This window comes from Balaenoptera acutorostrata, chromosome 14 (assembly GCF_949987535.1).
Source record: "Balaenoptera acutorostrata chromosome 14, mBalAcu1.1, whole genome shotgun sequence".
Classification (NCBI taxonomy): domain Eukaryota; kingdom Metazoa; phylum Chordata; class Mammalia; order Artiodactyla; family Balaenopteridae; genus Balaenoptera; species Balaenoptera acutorostrata.
The window spans coordinates 9,591,679-9,611,553 of record NC_080077.1 but is presented as its reverse complement, the minus strand read 5'-3'; the positions used below and the strand labels follow the sequence as shown (position 1 = coordinate 9,611,553).

General features: G+C 50.5%; 3 protein-coding genes across 13 annotated transcripts in view; 2 read left to right on the top strand and 1 right to left on the bottom strand.

Moving 5' to 3' along the window:
- Nucleotides 1-8,141, top strand: part of SNX9 (sorting nexin 9) — a 174,096-nt gene extending 165,955 nt beyond the window's left edge. Inside the window, exon 19 of the mRNA XM_057527721.1 lies at nucleotides 7,899-8,141. Within this exon, the coding sequence (XP_057383704.1) occupies nucleotides 7,899-7,904 (6 nt within the window). The 3' untranslated portion in view covers nucleotides 7,905-8,141. The remainder of the gene's footprint in view (nucleotides 1-7,898) is intronic.
- Nucleotides 8,142-14,556: 6,415 nt separating this feature from the next.
- On the bottom strand, nucleotides 14,557-16,799 carry LOC103013937 (40S ribosomal protein S5-like). 4 transcript variants are annotated; one of them, XM_007186114.3, is made up of 3 exons: nucleotides 16,222-16,684; nucleotides 15,926-16,014; nucleotides 14,557-15,339 (listed from the first exon to the last, which is right to left on the bottom strand). In XM_007186114.3, the coding sequence occupies exons 1-3, from the start codon at nucleotides 16,246-16,248 to the stop codon at nucleotides 14,673-14,675; spliced, it is 783 nt and encodes a 260-aa protein (XP_007186176.1). In that variant the 5' UTR covers nucleotides 16,249-16,684; the 3' UTR covers nucleotides 14,557-14,672. The 4 variants fall into 4 exon arrangements, with proteins under 4 accessions (XP_007186176.1, XP_057383772.1, XP_057383771.1 ...); XM_057527789.1 differs by lacking the exon at nucleotides 16,222-16,684 and adding an exon at nucleotides 16,785-16,799 and having other exon boundaries at nucleotides 14,558-15,339; XM_057527788.1 differs by having other exon boundaries at nucleotides 14,558-15,339; nucleotides 16,255-16,269.
- The window catches only part of SYNJ2 (synaptojanin 2), a 101,105-nt gene continuing 98,001 nt past the window's right edge, over nucleotides 16,772-19,875 (top strand). For all 8 annotated transcript variants that reach the window (XM_057527782.1, XM_057527785.1, XM_057527781.1 and 5 more), the window contains exon 1: nucleotides 16,772-17,067. In XM_057527782.1, the coding sequence (XP_057383765.1) occupies nucleotides 16,941-17,067 (127 nt within the window). In that variant the 5' untranslated portion in view covers nucleotides 16,772-16,940. The remainder of the gene's footprint in view (nucleotides 17,068-19,875) is intronic.

Sequence of the window (19,875 nt, the reverse complement as noted above, 5' to 3'; positions counted from 1 at the left end):
GTCCCAAGTCTGACACCGACATCTGTCACCTTGAACAAGTCATGTGAGCTCTCTGGACCCTAGTGCCCTCAGCCACGGAGTGGCCGGGCTAAGAACAGATGTGTCCCAGAGCCCTTCCCAGCCCTGGGCCCTTCTTGAGTCGCCCACACGAGGGCAGGGTGCGGGCATGGGGCCCACAACCCCGTGCCTTCCCAGAGCCCTTCCCAGCCCTGGGCCCTTCTTGAGTCGCCCACACGAGGGCAGGGTGCAGGCGTGGGGCCCACAACCCCGTGCCTTCCCAGAGCCCTTCCCAGCCCTGGGCCCTTCTTGAGTCGCCCACACGAGGGCAGGGTGCGGGCGTGGGGCCCACAACCCTGTGCCTTCCCAGAGCCCTTCCCAGCTCTGGGCCCTTCTTGAGTCGCCCACACGAGGGCAAGGTGCGGGCGTGGGGCCCACAACCCCGTGCCTTCAGTGGGGGCAGCCACCCCTGGACTGGCTCCCGAGTGACCCTTTGGGACCCAGTCCCAGTGAGTTAAAGGGCAGAGCAGCGTGTGTCCCAAACTTCATCCCTCATCAACCCTGCCAATTCGAAAGCAGGACCTCGCCCCAACTTCCACCTGCTGCTCTAGGCACACCTCACCTGGCAGGAGACAGGTGAGCTCATGAGCAGATGCGATCCAGGGTGAGTGTCGGATTACCCTCTTTTTTCCTACAAACCTTCTTGATCTCAAAGTGGTCAGCCAGCGCGAATCGACTCCACAGCAATTGGTGAGGGGAGGCGCAGATGTCGATTCTCTCTTCCGTAATGGTCGTTGTCACTGTTGTCACAAATGGGTACCTTGAAGTGCAGGAGTGACCCCCCTCTGCTCCACCTGCCAAGCACTTTCTGAGTTCCCAGCATCAGTCAGCACTCACTCGTGCCCTTTGCCTTGACAAACTCTGAGCCTTCATAAAATGATGAGCCTCTAAACTAATGAGGGAGTTCTGTAATCTTTCTGCTTCCTAGTGTGGGCGTTAGTTTGGCTACGGGAGAGGAGACTGGTTGTCTCCAAGGCTTTAAAAGTTACTGCTGGCCCTTCGGCATGCAGCTTCCTTCTAAGCAGCACGGTCTCTCAGAGGGTCTTGGAGACACTGTGAGCTTATTATTTGAACATTAAATCCAGTATCATGTGATGCACTTTGGCTGGAAAGCTAACGTGAGGCATGTGACAGGCCCAGAGTGAGGCCTGGGGCCTCATTGAAATTGAGCCCGGTGCTGGGGGCAGGGCCCATCCTCCTCCAGGCTGAGCAGGTAGCTCACCGCTTCTCACTCCTGCTGCCTAATGTGGATTATTCTTTAAATCGATTCTGTTCTCCGAGTGGCACCCATATGTTTTTGGCTAATAGTGGCTTTCTATTTTGCTTTTTAGCCATCAGATGTAGCTAATTCTCAAGTGAAGAGGGGAAGGGGGGCGGTTAATAACGGAAAGTCTGGACTCAGGGCTGCCCCTGGAGTTGCACGTAGGATGTTCCCTCGGCCCAGGTCATCCGGCTCCTTCCCACGCAGATACAGAAACATCTCAGGCTGCATTCAGTTCACTCCTTCATTCAATAACGTTGGCTGTTACGATTACTGATTCACCTGGACCTCGAGGAGATGCTGTGCCTTAGCCATAGAGGACCTCGGTCAGCCCAAGGGGCAGCAAGCAGAGAGGCCACAGGCAGGAAAAGCGGGCTGGACGCACAGAACTGAAAGGCCGTGAGCAGGAGGGACGACCCACGGCCTGACTCCGGGCTGACCATCCCGGCCTTGCTTCTGGAGTGACCAGAGCTCTGACTGGCCTCCCTCCAGTGCAGACGGGAGACTGGTCATGGAGGGCACGCATGAGCCCCCGGTCGTGGAGGGCACGCGTGAGCCCCGACAGAGGGGACGCCTTTCTGAGGACCCTGCCAGATGCCTGAAGCAGGATGTCACCCCACTCCAGCTGCGGACTCTGTGACCTATTCCCAGCCCCGTGTGAGCCCTGGGAATTGTTTGGCCCATTGATTTCTGCTGGTTGCGTCACTGTCCTCACGTGGTGTCCTCACAGGGGTGCGTGGGGCAGTATTCAGCGAAAGCCTTGTCTCTAGGGGTTAGAGACAGCTAACAGCTGCAGCTGTTCTGCAGCTCTCCAGAACACAGTCTCTCTCTCTGTAGCTCCCTTCTCTCCTGAGCTCTGCCCATCTGATCCTAGCCGCCTTCATCTCCCAGAACTCTGATCTGTCTCCTCAACTCAGTGATACCACAGACCTCTGTGTGGTTTCTCCCTCCCTGTGCTGAGCCTGGAATCTGCATTCAGGCAGAATTTGGGGCCATAAGGGGGCTCACCTATTTCTCTTCTCCCAGTGGTCAGAGTCCTGTGATGCCTGTTGTCTGAAGTCTGAACCCATTTTTCATATATTCTGTTTTTCTCTATTTAAGGAGAGGTAACCTGCCCTCTGTTACTTCATCAAGGCTGGAAGTGGAAAGCCTATCATTTATTTTTAAAGTCTGAGGTGGGGGTAGTTCCCCATCCACAGAGAACATCTCAGCACACGTTCCTCAAAACTTGCTTTAATTTTCAGCCATGTTCTCGCGGTCCCTGCAGCAGACGTCATACCTTCATCATCATTTTGTTCTCATCTTCCTCTGCGCCCACTGAGGGATCATGCTTCCCCATCTCCATAGAATTAGGCATCACTGTCTGACTTGCTTCGGCCACAGAAATGTAGTTGGGAGCATCGAGTCCACTTCCTAGTGCTCGTCTCTCAGCCCCTCTTTTCCGTCACGCGATGACAACGGGAGTTAAGTGTTGACATAAGGGGGCTGAAGAGTTGAAGCACATAGAGGAGAGGTGGCCTGGAGAGCGGCTGGGACCCACAGCAGAATTTGCACGAGCAAGGAGGAGACTCCTGCCACGTTGAGCCACTGAGGGCTGGAGCTGTTTTTTGTGCAGCATGAACTACACCAGCGTGTCCTGCCTGGGATAATCCCTCTTTACTGAGCCGGAGTATGCGTTCACCCTGACCCTAGACACGTGTCTACAAATACATTGGGTTAATGAAGCAGGAGGTTTTGAAAATGTACCATTTGGAAAACCATCAATCCACCAGAAAATGAGGAGCCGGAGGAAGCAAAACCAAGCACAACTTGACAAAAGGAAACAGACCATTTTTTTGAGATTGAGTTCTTTTGTTGATGTGTTTAAATCACTTCCAGACGGATCAATCCATTGTACTTCAGAAGGATTTATACTTCCCTTGCCACAAATCTAAACAGAATGGAAAACGAATTAACATAAACAATAGGTATTTGTCTACGACAGGAGACCTGACCCTGGTGAACTGAAATTTTTCTGTTAGGAGCCATCTGTCCTCCGTCCTCTTCTATTACATGAGGTTAGCTTTGCTTTTTTCAGGCTCCAGAGGAAATGCCTTCGTGGTTAAGATTTACTTCCCAACCACCTGTAGAGGTGCTTTTTCCCCCAGTTATATTGAGATATAATTGACATAGAACATCGTATGAGTTTAAGGCGTACAGCAGAGTGATTGATACATGTGTATATTGTGAAACGATCATCACAGTACGTTCAGCTAACATCCATCTCCTCACATAGTTACCAATTTGTTTTTTATTTTTCTTGTGGTGAGAACTTTCTAAGAGATACTTTTGACAGCCGCTTCTTCTAACTTGCTTCCAAAAGAGGAATTCTTAACCTTTGGTCCATATATTACTGGGGTGCGTGTGTCAATGAATCACATGCGATTGTAGGCAAATTATGTGCGTATTTTACATTTTTTCTGGGGAAAAGGATTTGCACCTTTCATCAGATTCTTAAAGGTCTAGGTGACTCACTTTAAAGACAAAGTCAATTTCCTCACCTAAACAGAATCTCATCTCACATTTCATCAGCCGAGTCCTGTTCTTTTTCTTGTAATTGCTTCTCCTTCTCTTTCGTTTTTCTTATAATATAGGAACTGAAGGAATGTCCTGAAGAGGGAGGGATGAGTGATTTCACAAGTGGACGGGAGGTAGTTTCCACTTAGCCCTGGAGGTTCTAGCTGATCACCCAGGTCAGCTGTCTGAGCGGGACACAGGATTTTAATCCGAGCCATCGTTGTGCAAAGTCCTCAGGGGCTCTCGAAACTCAGAACCACCGTGGTAAGTGATGGCAGAGCAAAGACCTACTGTCACCCTTTGGCCAAAGGAGGGGAGAAATGGAACGTCACTGAGCCTTGAGGAGAGAGGAGAGAAAGTCCTTCCTCTCACAGCTGACTGCCCTATTTGGCTCAGTGTGGAGTTTTAGATTTTTGTATAAAGCGTTTTGGAATGGGCGGGAAAAGTTGTGGCAGAGAGAATGAAAAGAGAGGGGAGAGGAAGTTATAAATATATCCTCACTACTTCCCGGTGAGTCCTGGCACTGAGAGGCAGAGAAAGCTTATTAGACTAACTGTGAGCAAACTTCCGGATAGAAAGAGACTGAAAAAAGTCTGGCTGTCCAGTCAATATTATTGTCTAAATAACTACGTGCAGGCCCCTGGGGGTCCGCTGGGCATCAGGAGGCAGCAGGCGAGTCAAGCTGAAAAGAGCCACTGTGACTGAAGATCCTCTGCTCCCTTGGAGGTGACTTCGGAGGCTTCTGCCCACACATCACAAATATGCCTAAAAACACAAACACTGGGACATTTTCGTAGTACAAAAGCCATGTCGTCATGGAGAATCAAGCAGAATACCTCTTCTAATCTTAAAGTCATATAATGTTATATGTCAATTCCATCTCAATAAAATAGTGGTGCGGAAAGGTGGTTGGGAAACTTAACTACAAAGACATTTCCTCTGGCACTAAAAAAATGCAAAGCTAACCTCATGTAAAAGAAGAGGATCAGGGCTTCCCTGGTGGCGCAGTGGTTGAGAATCTGCCTGCCAATGCAGGGGACACGGGTTCGAGCCCTGGTCTGGGAGGATCCCACATGCCGCGGAGCAACTAAGCCCGTGAGCCACAACTACTGAGCCTGCGCGTCTGGAGCCTGTGCTCCACAACAAGAGAGGCCGCGATAGTGAGAGGCCCGTGCACCGCGATGAAGAGTGGCCCCCGCTCGCCACAACTGGAGAAAGCCCTCGCACAGAAACGAAGACCCAACACATCCAAAAATAAATAAATAAATAAATAAATTTATTTAAAAAAAAAAAAAAAGAAGAGGATCAAAGACAGGTGGTGCCTCACAGAAAAATTTCAACTCACCAGGAAGCCACAGAAGTAAGGACTCCTAAGATGGGTATGAGCCAGGTGACCTGAGGTGACAGCTCCTTTATTCTTTTTATTGTGCTCACTAAACCGTGGCAGGTCCATTTTTAGTTACCGTTTTTTGTTATGTCTTACGTAGATTCGTGTTCACTTCTGTGGTTGAAATAGTCACATAGCTTGATCTGCAAAAAATGCTGTAATATTTTTTCGGTCACGCTCAGCTTTTTATGTGACTCCCCCTTTTTCTTCTACGCTCCCTGTGGAAACCTGCCCGTGGGGACAGCGACAAGCTGGCCTCCAGAGCTAAGCTGAAAACACTGGTGATCTGTGCGTGTCTCAGCAGACGAGGAAAACCACCTAAGCCTGCTAAATTTGTCAGCAGCCTAGTGGAAAAACAAGTTCTCTCAAATAGATAAAATATGAAATTAGAGAGTCAGAGGCAGTGTAGCCAACAGAAAAAATTGTGGGTGAGAAGTTTGGAGACCTGGTATCTTATAGCAAGTCCTATCGGGACTTCAGTATTCAGTGAGCAAGTCAGAAATCTTTCCTGTCCTTTCTGTTTCACCATGATTGCCTTGGGAGGAGATACATGACATAAGGAAAAATTAAAATAATTTATAACTTTCTAGGCAGCATTAAGCCTCGTGCTAAAATAACAAGACAATCAGATGCTGGCTGTGCTAGACATGGCAGACATTGCTGGTCATCCAACCCAAAACCTGTTCCTTCCCAACCCCTTTCTCTCTTGTCCATTTCAACTGAAGAGACTGGAAAAGTCTCTATTGTAGCTAATGGGGTTCATGTGACACAGCTCTAACCAATGAGTCTTAAGTGGAAATTTGTTCAGGGTGTCTGAGAAGCTTTTGCCATTTTTTTTTTTTTTCAATAAAAGGGACACATATAGCTGACCCAGATTCCTCTCTTCTTTCTACCTTGAATATTGGTGTAATGCCTGGAGCTGAAGCAACCATTCTGTGATCATGAGACAACAGGGCAACATGTTAAGAATGATGGAAGAGAAAGAAGGACCTTGCTTTGATCTTTGATGACATTGCTGAGCTGCTACCCCAGCTCTAGATGACCTACCTTGAGACTTCTTGTTTATTTAAGACTTTTATAGTTGAGTTTTCTCTTACTTCCATCCAAAGCATTCCTAAGTACCTATGATACACTGGCTATAATATGTTGTTACTGAGAGATTTAACTAAGTTAATTTTATTCAGAAGGGAATCACCATGTAGTAATCTGTAATTTCACTTTAATTTTTAAAACTATATAAAAAAGCAAAATTTAAGAGCAAATTTTTTTTAATTTGTATTTTGATAATTTTTAAGCATTCAGAAAAGTTGAAAGAACATAGTTTATTTTAGATGTATATTTTATTTGTAAAATTTGTATTTTATTTAAAATTTATATTTTATTATATTTTTAATTCCATTAAAAATTTATATTTTGAAAGTTTTCTGGAGAAAACTGGAGGTATTTCTGGAGAAGAGTCAAGGATAGAAGGGGAAACAGGCCTCCCCATCCTGAAGCGGGAGCCCATTCGGGAGGCCTGCTCTTCCTCTCGTGCAGTAACACTGGGGAGGAGGGGCTTGGCAGCCATGCCCTCCCCCCCCCCCCCCGTCCCCCCCGCCCATCTATTGGCCCAGCTCTTGTGCAGGGCTGGGGCGTGCGGGGAACAGACCTTCGTCGTCAGAGCTTCTTTAGTTGGCTGAACAGCCAGATTATTCATTAGTCTGAACAATCATCCCATCCCTGGTAGGTTCTCCCTGAGTGTGGAATTGAAATGAACAACGGACCAGCAGGCTCTAACTGTTCTCGGCATGGGAAAGGCCCCGCCCCCAGACCTGTGACAGGTGTACCTTGGGTTGTTTCTACAGTTGGGGCGCTGGGTGAGGCCCAAGGCCCGGCTGGCAGCTGGCACACCTGTGTGTGGAGCTTGGTCTTGGCCACAGGAGTGAATAAAGCTCCCCTGACCCCCAGGGCCACAGGTGCCCCCACGAACCATCTTTGTATCGACCCATCTAACATCAGGGGTCGCTGGCTTTCAGTAGGAGACCAGGAGGAAGGGCAGGCGCCACACAGACACGCGCGAGATCCTGCGTCACTGCAGCTGCCGGAGCTGCTGAGCTCACCACGTCTGCGGCTAGCCCAGCTGCTGGGCACACTCTGATGGGCGTTCAGTTGGTGCCTGGGAGGCTCGGGGGCAGCCCTCCAAGAGGTCATGGTCTTGGGTTGTGAGGAAAGCTGATGCGAGCCTGGACCCAGTTATCCCGACCTGAGGTCCTAAGTCCAGTCGTGCGTGTGTGTGTGTAGATACACAGATCGGTGCCTCATGCGCCTTGTTTACAAAAGAAAATACCTTAAGAAAATGAACTTGGAGGCCACCCCTCCTATTAACAGTGCCCAACACCCGCCGTGCAGCAAGGCCAGCAGAGCCAGGCAAGCTTCCCCGGGGAGCTGAGCCAGGTGACTGCAGACCTCACCTGCACCACGGGGCTTCCCAACCCCAGCAGGATGGACAGTGGCCAACACACAGCTATTTCTGTGACGGTGACAGCAGAGAGCTAGAAAGGACCGCACAGCTGGGCGGCCCTGTTCTCCTGGGCTGGGGGCTGCCGGCCACTCCTCCCGTGACTGTGGCTTGCTCTGTCTTTCTCTTGTGTATTTCAGTTCTAGCCTCTGGGAACGAAAGACGAAGGCGTGTATCACCCAAGCTGCCGTTGGCCCAGCGTCTATGTAAGAGGCTCAGTTTCCCGGCCGGCTCCACACGGGTGTCCACGTGTCCTTCATTCCCTCACTCGACAAGGACTCCAGGATGCCAGCCGCTGGGCGTCCAACAGTAACTGTACAGACGTGGCCCTGAAGCCTGCGGGACAGTGGGGGACGCGGGGCGGTGACTAACACCAGTGGCGCCCCGCTGTGAGGCAGGCACTGCTCCACGCCCTTTACGTGTATCTTAACGCTCACAGTTTCCTTCGTTCTCACATATAAAAGGTGAGGAATCTGAGGCAGCAAGTTATGTATTAAACTGGTCAAGGTCGCCCAGCGTGGAAAGCGTGGCTCTAGGATTCAAACCCAGGCCGCCAGGCCGCCGAGTCCTGGCATTTAACCCCTACAGGATTCTGTCCGAGTGCCAGTACCCAAGCAAAGCACAGATGTGTGAAGGGTTCAGACGTGAATCCCTGCTACCGAGGGAAGGAACGGGGACACCTGGTAGGGAGGGCAGTAGTGTGGTGGGCTCCTCCTGAGGGGTCCCGTGTAGGCTGAAGAAAGCAAGCTGAGAAGGACGCAGCCAGTGGACGACAGTTCACACTGGCTCCTTGACTTGGGGCTTGGCATGGTCGGGGGACCACTCGAGGGTGAGGGGAGGAGGGACATGGGTGGGAGGACAGCAGGGGCAGAGGGGGGACCACACCCAAGTGCCGTCGGAAGCCGGGACGAGGGGGGTGACACGCCTCACCCTGCATGCTGGAGGTGGGGCGAGGAAGCAGGCCAGTTACTGCCATAGTCCAGTGAAGGGTGGTCGCAGTGGTCCAGAGGAGAGGTGGGCCCAGGCGAGACTTACCTGTCCAAGCTGGACAGCTCCAGCTTGCTTCAACACCCCTGAACCGTGCTGGGAACCCCCCACCCCCCGCCCAAATCCTGCAGACTGGCTTCGTTCTAAGTTCATGGCCTCTGAGAAGGGCCGTGGTGAGGGAGACGTGGGGTGGAGAGAGGGTCTCCTCTTTACAGTGGGAGACACTGGAGCGCATTTGTACCCTACGGGGAACGATCCAGGAGAGAAGGGGAGATGGGTGACCTGGGACAGTAGGGCTAAGAGAAGGAACAGAGTCCTTGGGAAGGGAAGGTGGACGGGGTCTGAGCACATGGAGGGAAGCAGGGACTTGCACTGATGTAGAAACTCTATTTTCCCCCCAAGACACTATTTTTGCAGCTGTTTGAAGTTCGTATATTTTCCGTACTGCAGAGCTTACACAAAATTGAGAAGAACGTAATGTTCAAGTTTTCCTCCCTGTCACTGCAGGACAGAAGACGATGGGGAAGCTTCGGTGATGGAAGATGAGCGAATTCTCTTCTCGTGGCTCTACTTTCTCAGGGAAGTATTGAGGCCTAAACTGCTCAGAGTAGGGGTGAAGGAGATAGGGGTGTGTGAGGGAGGAGAAGGTTGAAACAATTGTCTTAGAGGAAGAGGAAATGAGCTTAACTGGGTGAAACTGTCCTGGATTAACAGGCAGTTAAGTTCTGAGATCATGAGGCTAAAATTTATAAATGACCAACTGTGGTCTTGAGATTCCTTTTTCCACCAAAAAGAATCAGGGCTTCTTGAAGAAACGATTAATTCCAGGTCTTAGGAATAAAAAATGTACAAGATGAGCTTGATATTGTCACACTGGAAGGCAAGGAACCAATCAATCCCAACCAACTGGGGTCCTATCAAGAGGACCCTGGAACCAACTCAAAGATGCTCCCACTGGCCAAAGAGGGAACATTTTGAGCATCAATAAAGATAAGACTGCAATGGACTGGAACACATCAAGTCCGTTTAAACTCAGATATGAGTTCATAATGAAAGTGAAAAATAAAAAAACTAATTGGTCACCATTGGAGGATGTTAATGGACCAATTCACTGAGTTCAAAATGACTCATTATTTTGAACACTAGTAAATAAAGGAAAAGAATCCTATTCTACCTCTCTTGTTTGTGTTACCATCGGGTAACACAAATAGTAGATGGGAATTTTCTGGTTTTTTAGAAGAATTTTAGCTACAAATGAAGAAAATGATAGAATAGAGCATGACTGTTCTGCAAGGACTATGGCACTGAGGCTCAATGGCTGCTACATCACAAAGAGAAAAAATCAGACCTGTGCTTCCTGACGGGAAGAACACACCCACCCAGGAGACAGAATGTGCTAGAGCTTCTGTCTCCAACCACTGAGCTATATTATAGGTCATGCAGAGAGCAAGGGAACACGCTAAACGATACCACAGAGATGCTCAGCAGAATGCACTTTGTGAGGGCTGCTGGGCATGCTACCTAGTTTTCTCAGCAAATAAAATGCAGGGGAAAAAAGAAATGGAAGGGAAACCTATGTATTTAAAGGAGGGTAAGAGACACATCGGTCTCATTGCGTAAACATTACTTGTGTGATGCACACAAACTATGGAAAGCGATTGATGACATTTACAAGACACTCAGAAACGTGAACACTAACAGAATATCTGATGATATTAAATAATTATTGTTTAGAAAAATGACACCAGTCTGCAAGCTTATGCAATTTCTTGGGTGACGTTGAGGATGCAGAGTTAAGGGAGTGAAAGGCCACTAAACAAGTTTATGGGAGATTGCAGTCTGGGTAAATGAATGAATTAATTAATGACTTGAGAATATTAGCTTTTAGCTTTAAATATTCAGTGTCATTAATATCTAATGAAATACTGCATGTGAAAAGTACTTTGAAAAACTTTCAAGTTTTACTAAAAATTAGGGCTAGAATCTTTGAAAGCCAGCCTATCAGTACACACAGGGATCAATAAAGCTCAGTTTGCTGATGGGCTGATCTGCTTTGCCGGTATACTTATGGTGATCACATTCTTCTGAAACCCCTAAAAGGGCGTGTGGTCTGACAAAAGGATATTTTCCAATTTGTGAATGCATTTAATTGAAAACTGTTATTAAGGTATCAAATTTAAGTCATATTAGTTGTATGTTTAATGAATCCCTTTTAAGGAAAGTTCAAAGGTACATGAAACTGAAACGAACCCAGAAAAATCCTATTATCATCACCTTAATTATGCGTGAGTCAGTCACTTAATTATTACATGAGTCAGAGCCCTATTAGAGAATGGTGTCCAGTGTGTGCCGCACTTTGAGAGGCAGGAAAACTGGAAGATGGTCCAAGTGTAATTAGAGTGATGGAGTGTTTTACGGGGAGAAGCTGAGAGGGTTCAAAATCACGGTCTCAAAGTGTATTGCATGCTTTTAATCACCTGGAGTCAATACCTAGATCCTTGGCTATACAGAGGGTCATGCAAGAAGAAATGGGCTGTGAAAAAGAACTACTTGTACCTCCTCCCATGTCCCAAAACCGCTCTCATAAGGGGCAGCCGTGACCTCCACGTGACGAAACTCAAAGGACCAGTCCTCGTCCTACTGGACCCAGAGCAGCCTCTGGGGCCCCCTTCCTCCCCTTCAGTGCCCCAGATCGGAGCACCCCTGGGCTCAGCCCTCACTCCTCCCTTTCTGACTAGCACTCAGCCCTTGGTGAACTCACCCAGGCCAAGGCTTTAAACACCATCGGGATGCTGATAGCTTCCACATTTACTTCTCTGCACAGAGACCTCGCCCTCGGACCCCAGACTTGCGTAACTTACTGCCCACTCGGCACCTCAACCTGGATTTTTTTTTTTTTTTAAAAGGAATTCCTTTATTTTTATTATTTATTTATTTATTTTTAGCTGTGTTGGGTCTTCGTTTCTGTGCGAGGGCTTTCTCTAGTTGTGGCAAGCGGGGGCCACTCTTCATCGCAGTGCGCGGGCCTCTCACTATCGCGGCCTCTCTTGTTGCGGAGCACGGGCTCCAGACGCGCAGGCTCAGTAGTTGTGGCTCACGGGCCCAGCCGCTCCACGGCATGTGGGATCTTCCCAGACCAGGGCTCGAACCCGCGTCCTCCCAGGGCCAACTCGCATTGCTGGGGCTCCAAGGCGGCCACAGGTAGGTGTGTCGCCTGCTGCCCTGAGGCTCTGCTAACTCCCAGGTCTCGGGCTGGGCGTCCCTCTCAACCTGGATTTTTAACGGGCATCTCAAAATTAACATGCCCCAATCTGCCCACCCACCCAGCCACCTGCTCCTCCCACGGCTGCCCTTATCTCAGATGATGGCAATTCCATCCTTCCGGGTGCTCTGGCCAAGATCATGGCATCATCCAAACTCCTGCCTTTTCCTCTTATGCCACATCTGCTCTAACGGCAAATCCTGTGGGCTCACCCTTCACAGACCTATACCGAACCCAGCCGTCTCTCTCCACCCCACTCCCAACGCCCTTGTCCACGTACCGCCAGCGCCCCCGGGTTGTCACAGCCGCCCCCTCTCTGGCGCCACTGCTCCCTCAAGTTTCAACTCAGCAGCTAGGATGATCTGATATAAACATCATCTAAGCAGGCCTGGTCTGTCTTAGAAAGGTCTCTTGTCCCTTCTGCCCACCATCCAATTTATTTTGTGATTTTCCCAGCCAGGCTTCCAGAGTCAGCAGACTACGCTTACTGCCCCCATTTCTTCCTTAATTCTTTTTTTTTTTTTTAATTTATTTTTATTTTTGGCCGTGTTGGGTCTTCATCGCTACGCATGGGCTTTCTCTAGTTGCGGCGTACTCTTTGTTGCGATGCGCAGGCTTCTCATTGCAGTGGCTTCTCTTGTTGTGGAGCACAGGCTCTAGGCGCGTGCTCTTCAGTAGTTGTGGCACACAGGCTTCAGTAGTTGTGGCTTGTGGGCTCTAGAGCGCAGGCTCAGTAGTTGTGGCTCGCGGGCTTAGTTGCTCCGTGGCATGTGGGATCTTCCCGGACCAGGGCTCGAACCCGTGTCCCCTGTGTTGGCAGGTGGATTCTTAACCACTTCGCCACCAGGGAAGCCCTCTTCCTTAATTCTTTGCAAGCTGACTTTTTTCCCACCCTCTAATTCAGAGGTCACCATTAGCTCCTCACCAAACCAAGGCTCTTTCCTGAGTCCTCATTGTTAGGGACCTTTCTGAGGGTCTCAAACCAGTAACCATCCTGCTTCCCAGAGCATCCCCTGCCACACCTGGGCTTCCCTAATCTCAGGCTACTTCTTTCTAGTTCTTTCTTCCTGCCCCTCCCACACTCAGACTGGCCTTCATCCCCCCAACCCCCTTTCAGAGAGCTGTTCCCCTCACAGCCTCCACTCTTCATTTCTGGCCTTTCCCACTGGCTGACCCTCCTCATCTTAAACTCAGCACAAGCCAGACCAGGCCCACTTCCCACACCCCCTGTCTCTGGTCACACTGGCTTCCTCCCTCATTCTCCTGTCTCTGTCGATGGGGCCACCACCACCCCATTCTCTCAACGCTGGGCTCCCTTCTGACTTCTCGCTGTCCTTTTGCCTCTCATGCAATAGGCACCAAGTACAGCCTTTTGTGTATCTCTCCCCTATTTCTCTCTCTGCTTTGATAACTTGCTGGGCTCCCTGGCTCCCCAGGTCCTGGCTGACTCCCCAGGCCACAGCCCCGTTGCATTTCCTGCCGTTGTCTACTCCAGGGGTGACGGAGCTGGCTTTTCCTTCCCGCCTCACCTCCTCCCCCTCCACTCATAGACCTCCAAGAGCTCTGCATCTCAGGAGTGGGATGTGCCCAAGCCTTCCCCACTCACATGGGTCCACTGGTCTTCCCAGGTTCCACTCATGGTTTAGGTATCAGAGCTGACCTTTTTCTCGAGTGTCTCAAGATCTGATACTTTCTCCATCTGCTAAACTTGCCAGTGCCCGAGTGACCCTCAGCCTATCAAGGCAGTGTGTATGTAAGGGTGGGGCTTCCTCTGCTGCCCCTGTGGACCATCACACTCCAAACCATGACCTGAAAACACAGCAGGTGCCAATTCTCAGAGGTAGGGGAACAGCCATTATTGGTGTCTAAGATGCACGTTATAGCATTGCTGAAATCAGGGCATTGCTAACGATTTAATTACATGGTTTAATTGGCACCATTTTTTCTTTCTCAGTGGTGCATAAAATAGTGGTTCATCTTACAGTTGATTGTGTCTTAGATTCCATAAGCTGTAAAGCTCAAGTGCTGGTCTGGACTATAGGAAATTTTCTAAAATATGTCCAGCATGCCACTGTGCAGAGCTGTAAATTATGTGATACTAGGAAAGGCAGGAAAGAAAAGGAGAGAGAAAATTTCAAAAGTCTTGGTCCCCTTCCTAAGATCTTATGACCTAATTTGTGAAACAGGGCTAAGAGAAATCTGAAAACACTTCTCAAGCAACATATGAGCAGGTGAGAGCTGAAGTGAACATCTGTGAATCTGAGGGTACATAAACAATGTTGTCTGGAACCTCAGCATCCCAGGAAGGCTTCCTGGAAGAAGTGAGCTTTGCATCTAAAAGGAAAGAAAAAGTAGGCCAAAGGCTACTCTGCCTCATTTAATGGGCACACTGTTCTCAGGAGGAAATAATGTCTCCATTTTACAAATGTTTGGATAGCGTATGAGCATCATACCCAGGATATCCACCACATAATTGAATTTGTGACAAGGGGGCAGAAGGCTCAGGAATGACTTGAATCTCTGCTGTTCACATTTCCTTTATTTCCCAAATCACCCCCTGAGAGGGTATCCACAGAGGATGGAATGTCTGGTGGTTCCTGGTCATTTTTTTGGGGGGGGAGCCACCCCAAAGGGCAAACAGTTTATTGCAGCTGTGGCCAGGCAATCAGCGGTTGAACTTGGCCACATGTTCCAGCTCATCCTTCTTCTTGATAGTGTAGGAGCTGGAGGAGCCCTTGGCAGCGCTGATGAGCTCGTCTGCCAGGCACTCGGCAATGGTCTTGATGTTCCAGAAGGTGGCCTCACAGGCACCTGTGCACAGCAGCCAGATGGCCTGATTCACACGGTGCAGCGGGGACACGTCCACGGCCTGCCGCCTCACTGTTCCAGCTCGCCCAATGCGGGTCGAGTCCTCCCGGGGGCCACTGTTGATGATGGCATTCACCAGGACCTGCAGGGGGTTCTCAACTGTGAGCAGATGTATGCTCTCAAAGGTGTGCTTGACGATGCGCACAGTCACGAGCTTCTTGCCATTGTTGCGGCCATGCATCACCATGGCGTTGGTGAGGTGCTCCACGATGGGGCGCTGCACCTTGTGGAAGCACTTGGCCGCGTAGCGCCCTGCACTGTGGGGCAGGTATTTGGCATACTTCTCCTTCACTGTGATGTAATCCTGCAGGGAAATGCCATTGATCTGCACATCATCAGTGCTCCACTTCCCAAAGAGCTTGATGTCGGGGGTCTCTGCTACTGCAGGTGCAGCTGTCTCCCACTCCGTCATCCTGAAGGCGCAGCCGAGGCGTCTCGGCCGCTCGGCGTGGACCACGCGTGCCCTGGCACAGACAGGAAGCATTCCTGGTCATTCTTGAGTGTTCTGCAAGGGCGCCACCATCCTGCTTGCTACCGGGGGCTCTGCTCCTTCTGGAACTTGCCCGAGAGACAAATGGCTTAACCCACAGCCTTCTCCATGTGAGCAGAATGGGTGTGAGAGGAACCAACTGGGTGTGGGGCCTGATGGGAACATCCTGACGGAGGTCTCAGGGCCATCCATACACATCCCTTACAGGAGAAGGAAACGAGGCCCCCCAAACCCACCCAAAGGGCGATTCCAGGGAAGCCCTCTCCTTCCTTCTCTCTCCCCTCCCCTGCAGACCAGTCCCGACATCCTGGCTAAAACCCAGTGCCAAGAGGGGCCCTGCCTAGCTGCCAGGTCCTCGTACTCCAGCGGAGGATGCACGGATATGTGCTGCTGTCCACATGTCTGAGTACAAACTGGCTTGTTGTAGTATCTACCCTTAAGTCAAGGACTGTACACACTCACCAGAGTGGGAGGAGGGATTGCAAGATGGAGGGAAAGGGCACAGGCAGGGAAAGGGAAGAGCCCCCTCACGGGCGCACCCACACCCATCAGCATCTCACAGTTGGCCCTGAGCGTTACTCCCCGAGCGTTCGGCTCCTCCGACTCCACACCCATCCTGTAAGCCGGTGGGGCAGGTTCCGGTCACCATCTGACAAAGGAGAAAAGCGGGCTCAGAGAAGTCAAGGTCACAAGGTAAGTGGCAGGTCTAGAGATCAGGGTCTCAGTTCTCTCCGAGAAAACACACCTTTGATCCTCCCAAATTCTACCTGGGGGTGGACAGTGGACCGCAGTACCCTCCGTACAGAAAGCTAGAAGGCAACACTTAGGGAACACTTTCCACTCGCCAGGCACTCACCAAGCCCTTTACACGAATTAACTCCATCCTCACCGCAACTTTACTAAGTAGCTACAGTTACTAATCCCGCTTCACCCGTAGGGCTACTGAGGCACAGAGAACAAGGGACTCGTCCAGGGTCGCAGAAGTAGACGAGAGAGGGAGGCGTGAGCGGGACCGGGAGGACCAGGGAGGACAGCGGAGGGCCGGGTGGACTTCGGAGGGCCCGGCCCCACCAGGGAGGGCAGCGGAGGGCCAGGTGGACTTCGGAGGGCCCGGCCCCGGAGGTTTCCAGCCTCGCAGCGCCGGCCAGGCCCCGGCTGCCCATATAAGGCCGCGGGCGTCCTGTAACGTTTCAGGCGCATTAGGGCGCCCCGCGGCCTGCAGCCTCCTCCGCGCCGAGGAATGTGTGGAATCCTCCTTCCTGGCTGCCGCCCCCCGCAGGAGGACTTCCCCTCCGCACCCGGGCCCCGATTAGCCCCCGAGCGAGCCCGGCGGCCTCCCACCGCTGCCTGGCCGCTGGGGGGAGCGCGGCGCCTCGGCGGAGCCGGCCGGGAGGCGGGGAGGCGACCGCGCGCCCTCACCTGCCCGGGGCGGCGCGCGCGGGCGCAGAGGAGGCGGCGGGGCGGAGGCCGCCGAGGAGCCGGGGAGGAGCTTGCGCCGGGCGGCGGCGTGGGCGCGAAGTGAAACTCCTGGAAGTCGCGGGAGCGCGGGGAGCCGCGGCGGCGGGCCGCGCGCCCATGGCGTTGAGCAAAGGGCTGCGGCTGCTCGGGCGGCTGGAGGCCTCGGGGGAGAGCAGCATCCTGCTGGAGGCGCGCGGCCGCGGGGACTGCTTGCTCTTCGAGGCCGGCACGGTGGCCACGCTCGGTGAGTGCGGCAGGCGGCGCCGCCCAGGGCTCCGGGCCGGCGACTCCGCAGCGGCGCCGGGGCTCGGGCCGCGCCCTGGTCCCCTGTCCCGGGGAGGATGCCTGGAGGGGAGGTCGCCTGCCTTTGCTGAGACCTAGACAAACGGGCACCTCTCGTCCCCGAGGTGACCGGTCCCGGGCGGCGCGGAGGTGGCCGAGGCGTGGGGGTCGCACGCGCAGGGTGGCGGGTGGCCAGTTTGAATGAAGTGACCCCGGGGACGCCAGAAGACACGTGTGGCTGCTCCCGGGTGCACAGGCGGCCCACAGGGGTCTGCGGTCTGCGCGCCTGCCGGCGGGGTCCGTTCTTGGAGAGCCGCCTCTGGTCTTTTCTGCCCCGCGCTCCCCCGGAACCCGTTACAGATTCAAGACCATCCAGGAGGGGTGACTTAGGAGGCAGCCCGACCAAGTGCCTGGCGCTGTTCTTCTTTGGCACCTGTTGATGAAACCAGTGAATGCCCGTTCCCTTGTGATGGCCTCCTTCACTCCCGGGGGGCGGGGGGGGGATGGGGACAAAAGCACCGTAACATAGCCTCCGGAGAAAGCGCTGATGGCGCCTTTGCCTCATGTAAATACTTGGCTGAGAAGCGTCAGTACTGCAAAGTATAGAACTTGGAGGCAAAAAAAAAAAAACCCAAAAAATCTGGTGACTCTGTGCTGGGTGTATTTGACATTAGCCAGTTGCCAAGTCAGTGTATTTCACCTATGAGCTCCAGGAAGTCTTGACACTAACATTGTGTCAAGGGCTTTAGAGACCATCTCATTTAATTTTCACAATTCTACAAAAGGACTAGTATTATCCCCATATTACAGAGAAGTAAACTGAGGCCTGAAGAGGCTAAGAAACGTGCTTGCCTAAGGTGGCAAACAGCTCTACCTGACTTCCAGTGACTATTTCTGTATTGTTGTACAGTGTGCGGCTTCTTGGAATCACCTTGTTTTGTGGCTAACATTCATGAGGAAGGCCAGGTAACAAAGAGAGCGAAACCAGGTAGAATTGTTAGAACTTCAACCTGAACACTGGAGAGTAGGCTTACAACTGGTGTCCAGCATCTCCCCTGTTTGTAGCTAAACGAAGCTCAGAGGAGGGTCACCAGTCCTTTCGGTAGATGACCTGTGCACTCACGCCCACCATATTTTATAATTGAATCATCTTATTTTTCAGATTGTATGCATCAATTCTTCAATTAGATTCTTCGGTATACATCTTGGAAGAACCATCTCTTCTATTTCTAGTTCCCTAATCATTTCATTAGCATATAGTTATCTGGCTTGTTTTCAGTCACTTGGTTACTAAAACATCTCCAGTATTGTCAGCACCATAAGTGTGCAGTAGTCATGGATTAAATTATTATCAGATTATTCCAATTTGTGCTCTGTCCCGAAAAGTCCAAATTTGGTCATTTGCTAAGGTCTTGAAAGAAAACCACAGAAATCTCCATTCCATTTTAGATGTCTACTTCATACCACATGTATCAGAGCTGAGAGATTAAATTGCATGGTACAAAACTACTGCTTCATCAAAGAGATTAAAATATTATTCAGTTGGATGACAGCAACTTTAAGCAAGGTTCCTATATATTTGAGTTCCTTTCAAGCCACTGGGATAAAAAGACTTTATTTTTTCAAAAGTGAAGATTTTAAAATGATTAATGAAAGTAATACAATGCATATTTTCCATTGGAAATTAGATTTGGGCTGAAATCATGTATATTATGTTGGTGATTACAGTAGTCTGGATTCTAGAACAGAGGGTGTAATGACAGGAATGGGCCTCAGCTCACGTGCAGTCCACATTTGTCACTTAACCTAGCATTCATTTCTCAGTAGACTTTGGGCTGAATCCTTAACTTGTGAAGTCTTCTTAAATTAAGCGAAACTATTTTTATTTTTATTTATTTATTTATTTTAAACATCTTTATTGGAGTATAATTGCTTTAAAATGGTGTGTTAGTTTCTGCTTTATAACAAAGTGAATCAGCTATACACATACTTATATCCCCATATCTCCTTCCTCTTGCATCTCCCTCCCACCCTCCCTATCCCACCCCTCTAGGTGGTCACAAAGCACCGAGCTGATCTCCCTGTGCTATGGGCTGCTTCCCACTAGCTATCTATTTTACATTTGGTAGTGTATTTATGTCCATGCCACTCCCTCACTTCGTCGCAGCTTACCCTTCCCCCTCCCCGTGTCCTCAAGTCCTTTCTCTATGTCTGCGTCTTTATTCCTGTCCTGCCCCTAGGTTCTTCAGAACCTTTTTTTTTTTTTTTTTTAGATTCCATATATATGTGTTAGCATACGGTATTTGTTTTTCTCTCTCTGACTTACTTCACTCTGTATGACAGACTCTAGGTCCATCCACCTCACTACAAATCACTTAATTTCGTTTCTTTTTATGGCTGAGTAATATTCCATTGTATATATGTGCCACATCTTCTTTATCCATTCATCTGTCGATGGACACTTGGGTTGCTTCCATGTCCTGGCTATTGTAAATAGAGCTGCAGTGAACATTGTGGTACATGACTCTTTTTGAATTATGGTTTTCTCAGGGTGTATGCCCAGTAGTGGGATTGCTGGGTCTATGTTAGTTCTATTTTTAGTTTTTTAAGGAACCTCCATACTGTTCTCCATAGTGGCTGTATCAATTTACATTCCCACCAACAGTGCAAGAGGGTTCCCTTTTCTCCACACCCTCTCCAGCATTTACTGTTTCTAGATTTTTTGATGATGGCCATTCTGACCGGTGTGAGATGATATCTCACTGTAGTT

Excerpts from the sequence above, each read along its gene's own strand:
- LOC103013937 (XM_007186114.3), bottom strand. The coding sequence starts at position 16,248 with ATGGAGTTAATTCGTGTAAAGGGCTTG. Across the intron at positions 16,015-16,221 it reads TAATTCGTGTAAAGGGCTTG|ATGGTGACCGGAACCTGCCC; the intron begins GTGAGTGCCTGG and ends CTCCTTTGTCAG. Across the intron at positions 15,340-15,925 it reads AGTAACGCTCAGGGCCAACT|GGCACGCGTGGTCCACGCCG; the intron begins GTGAGATGCTGA and ends TGTCTGTGCCAG.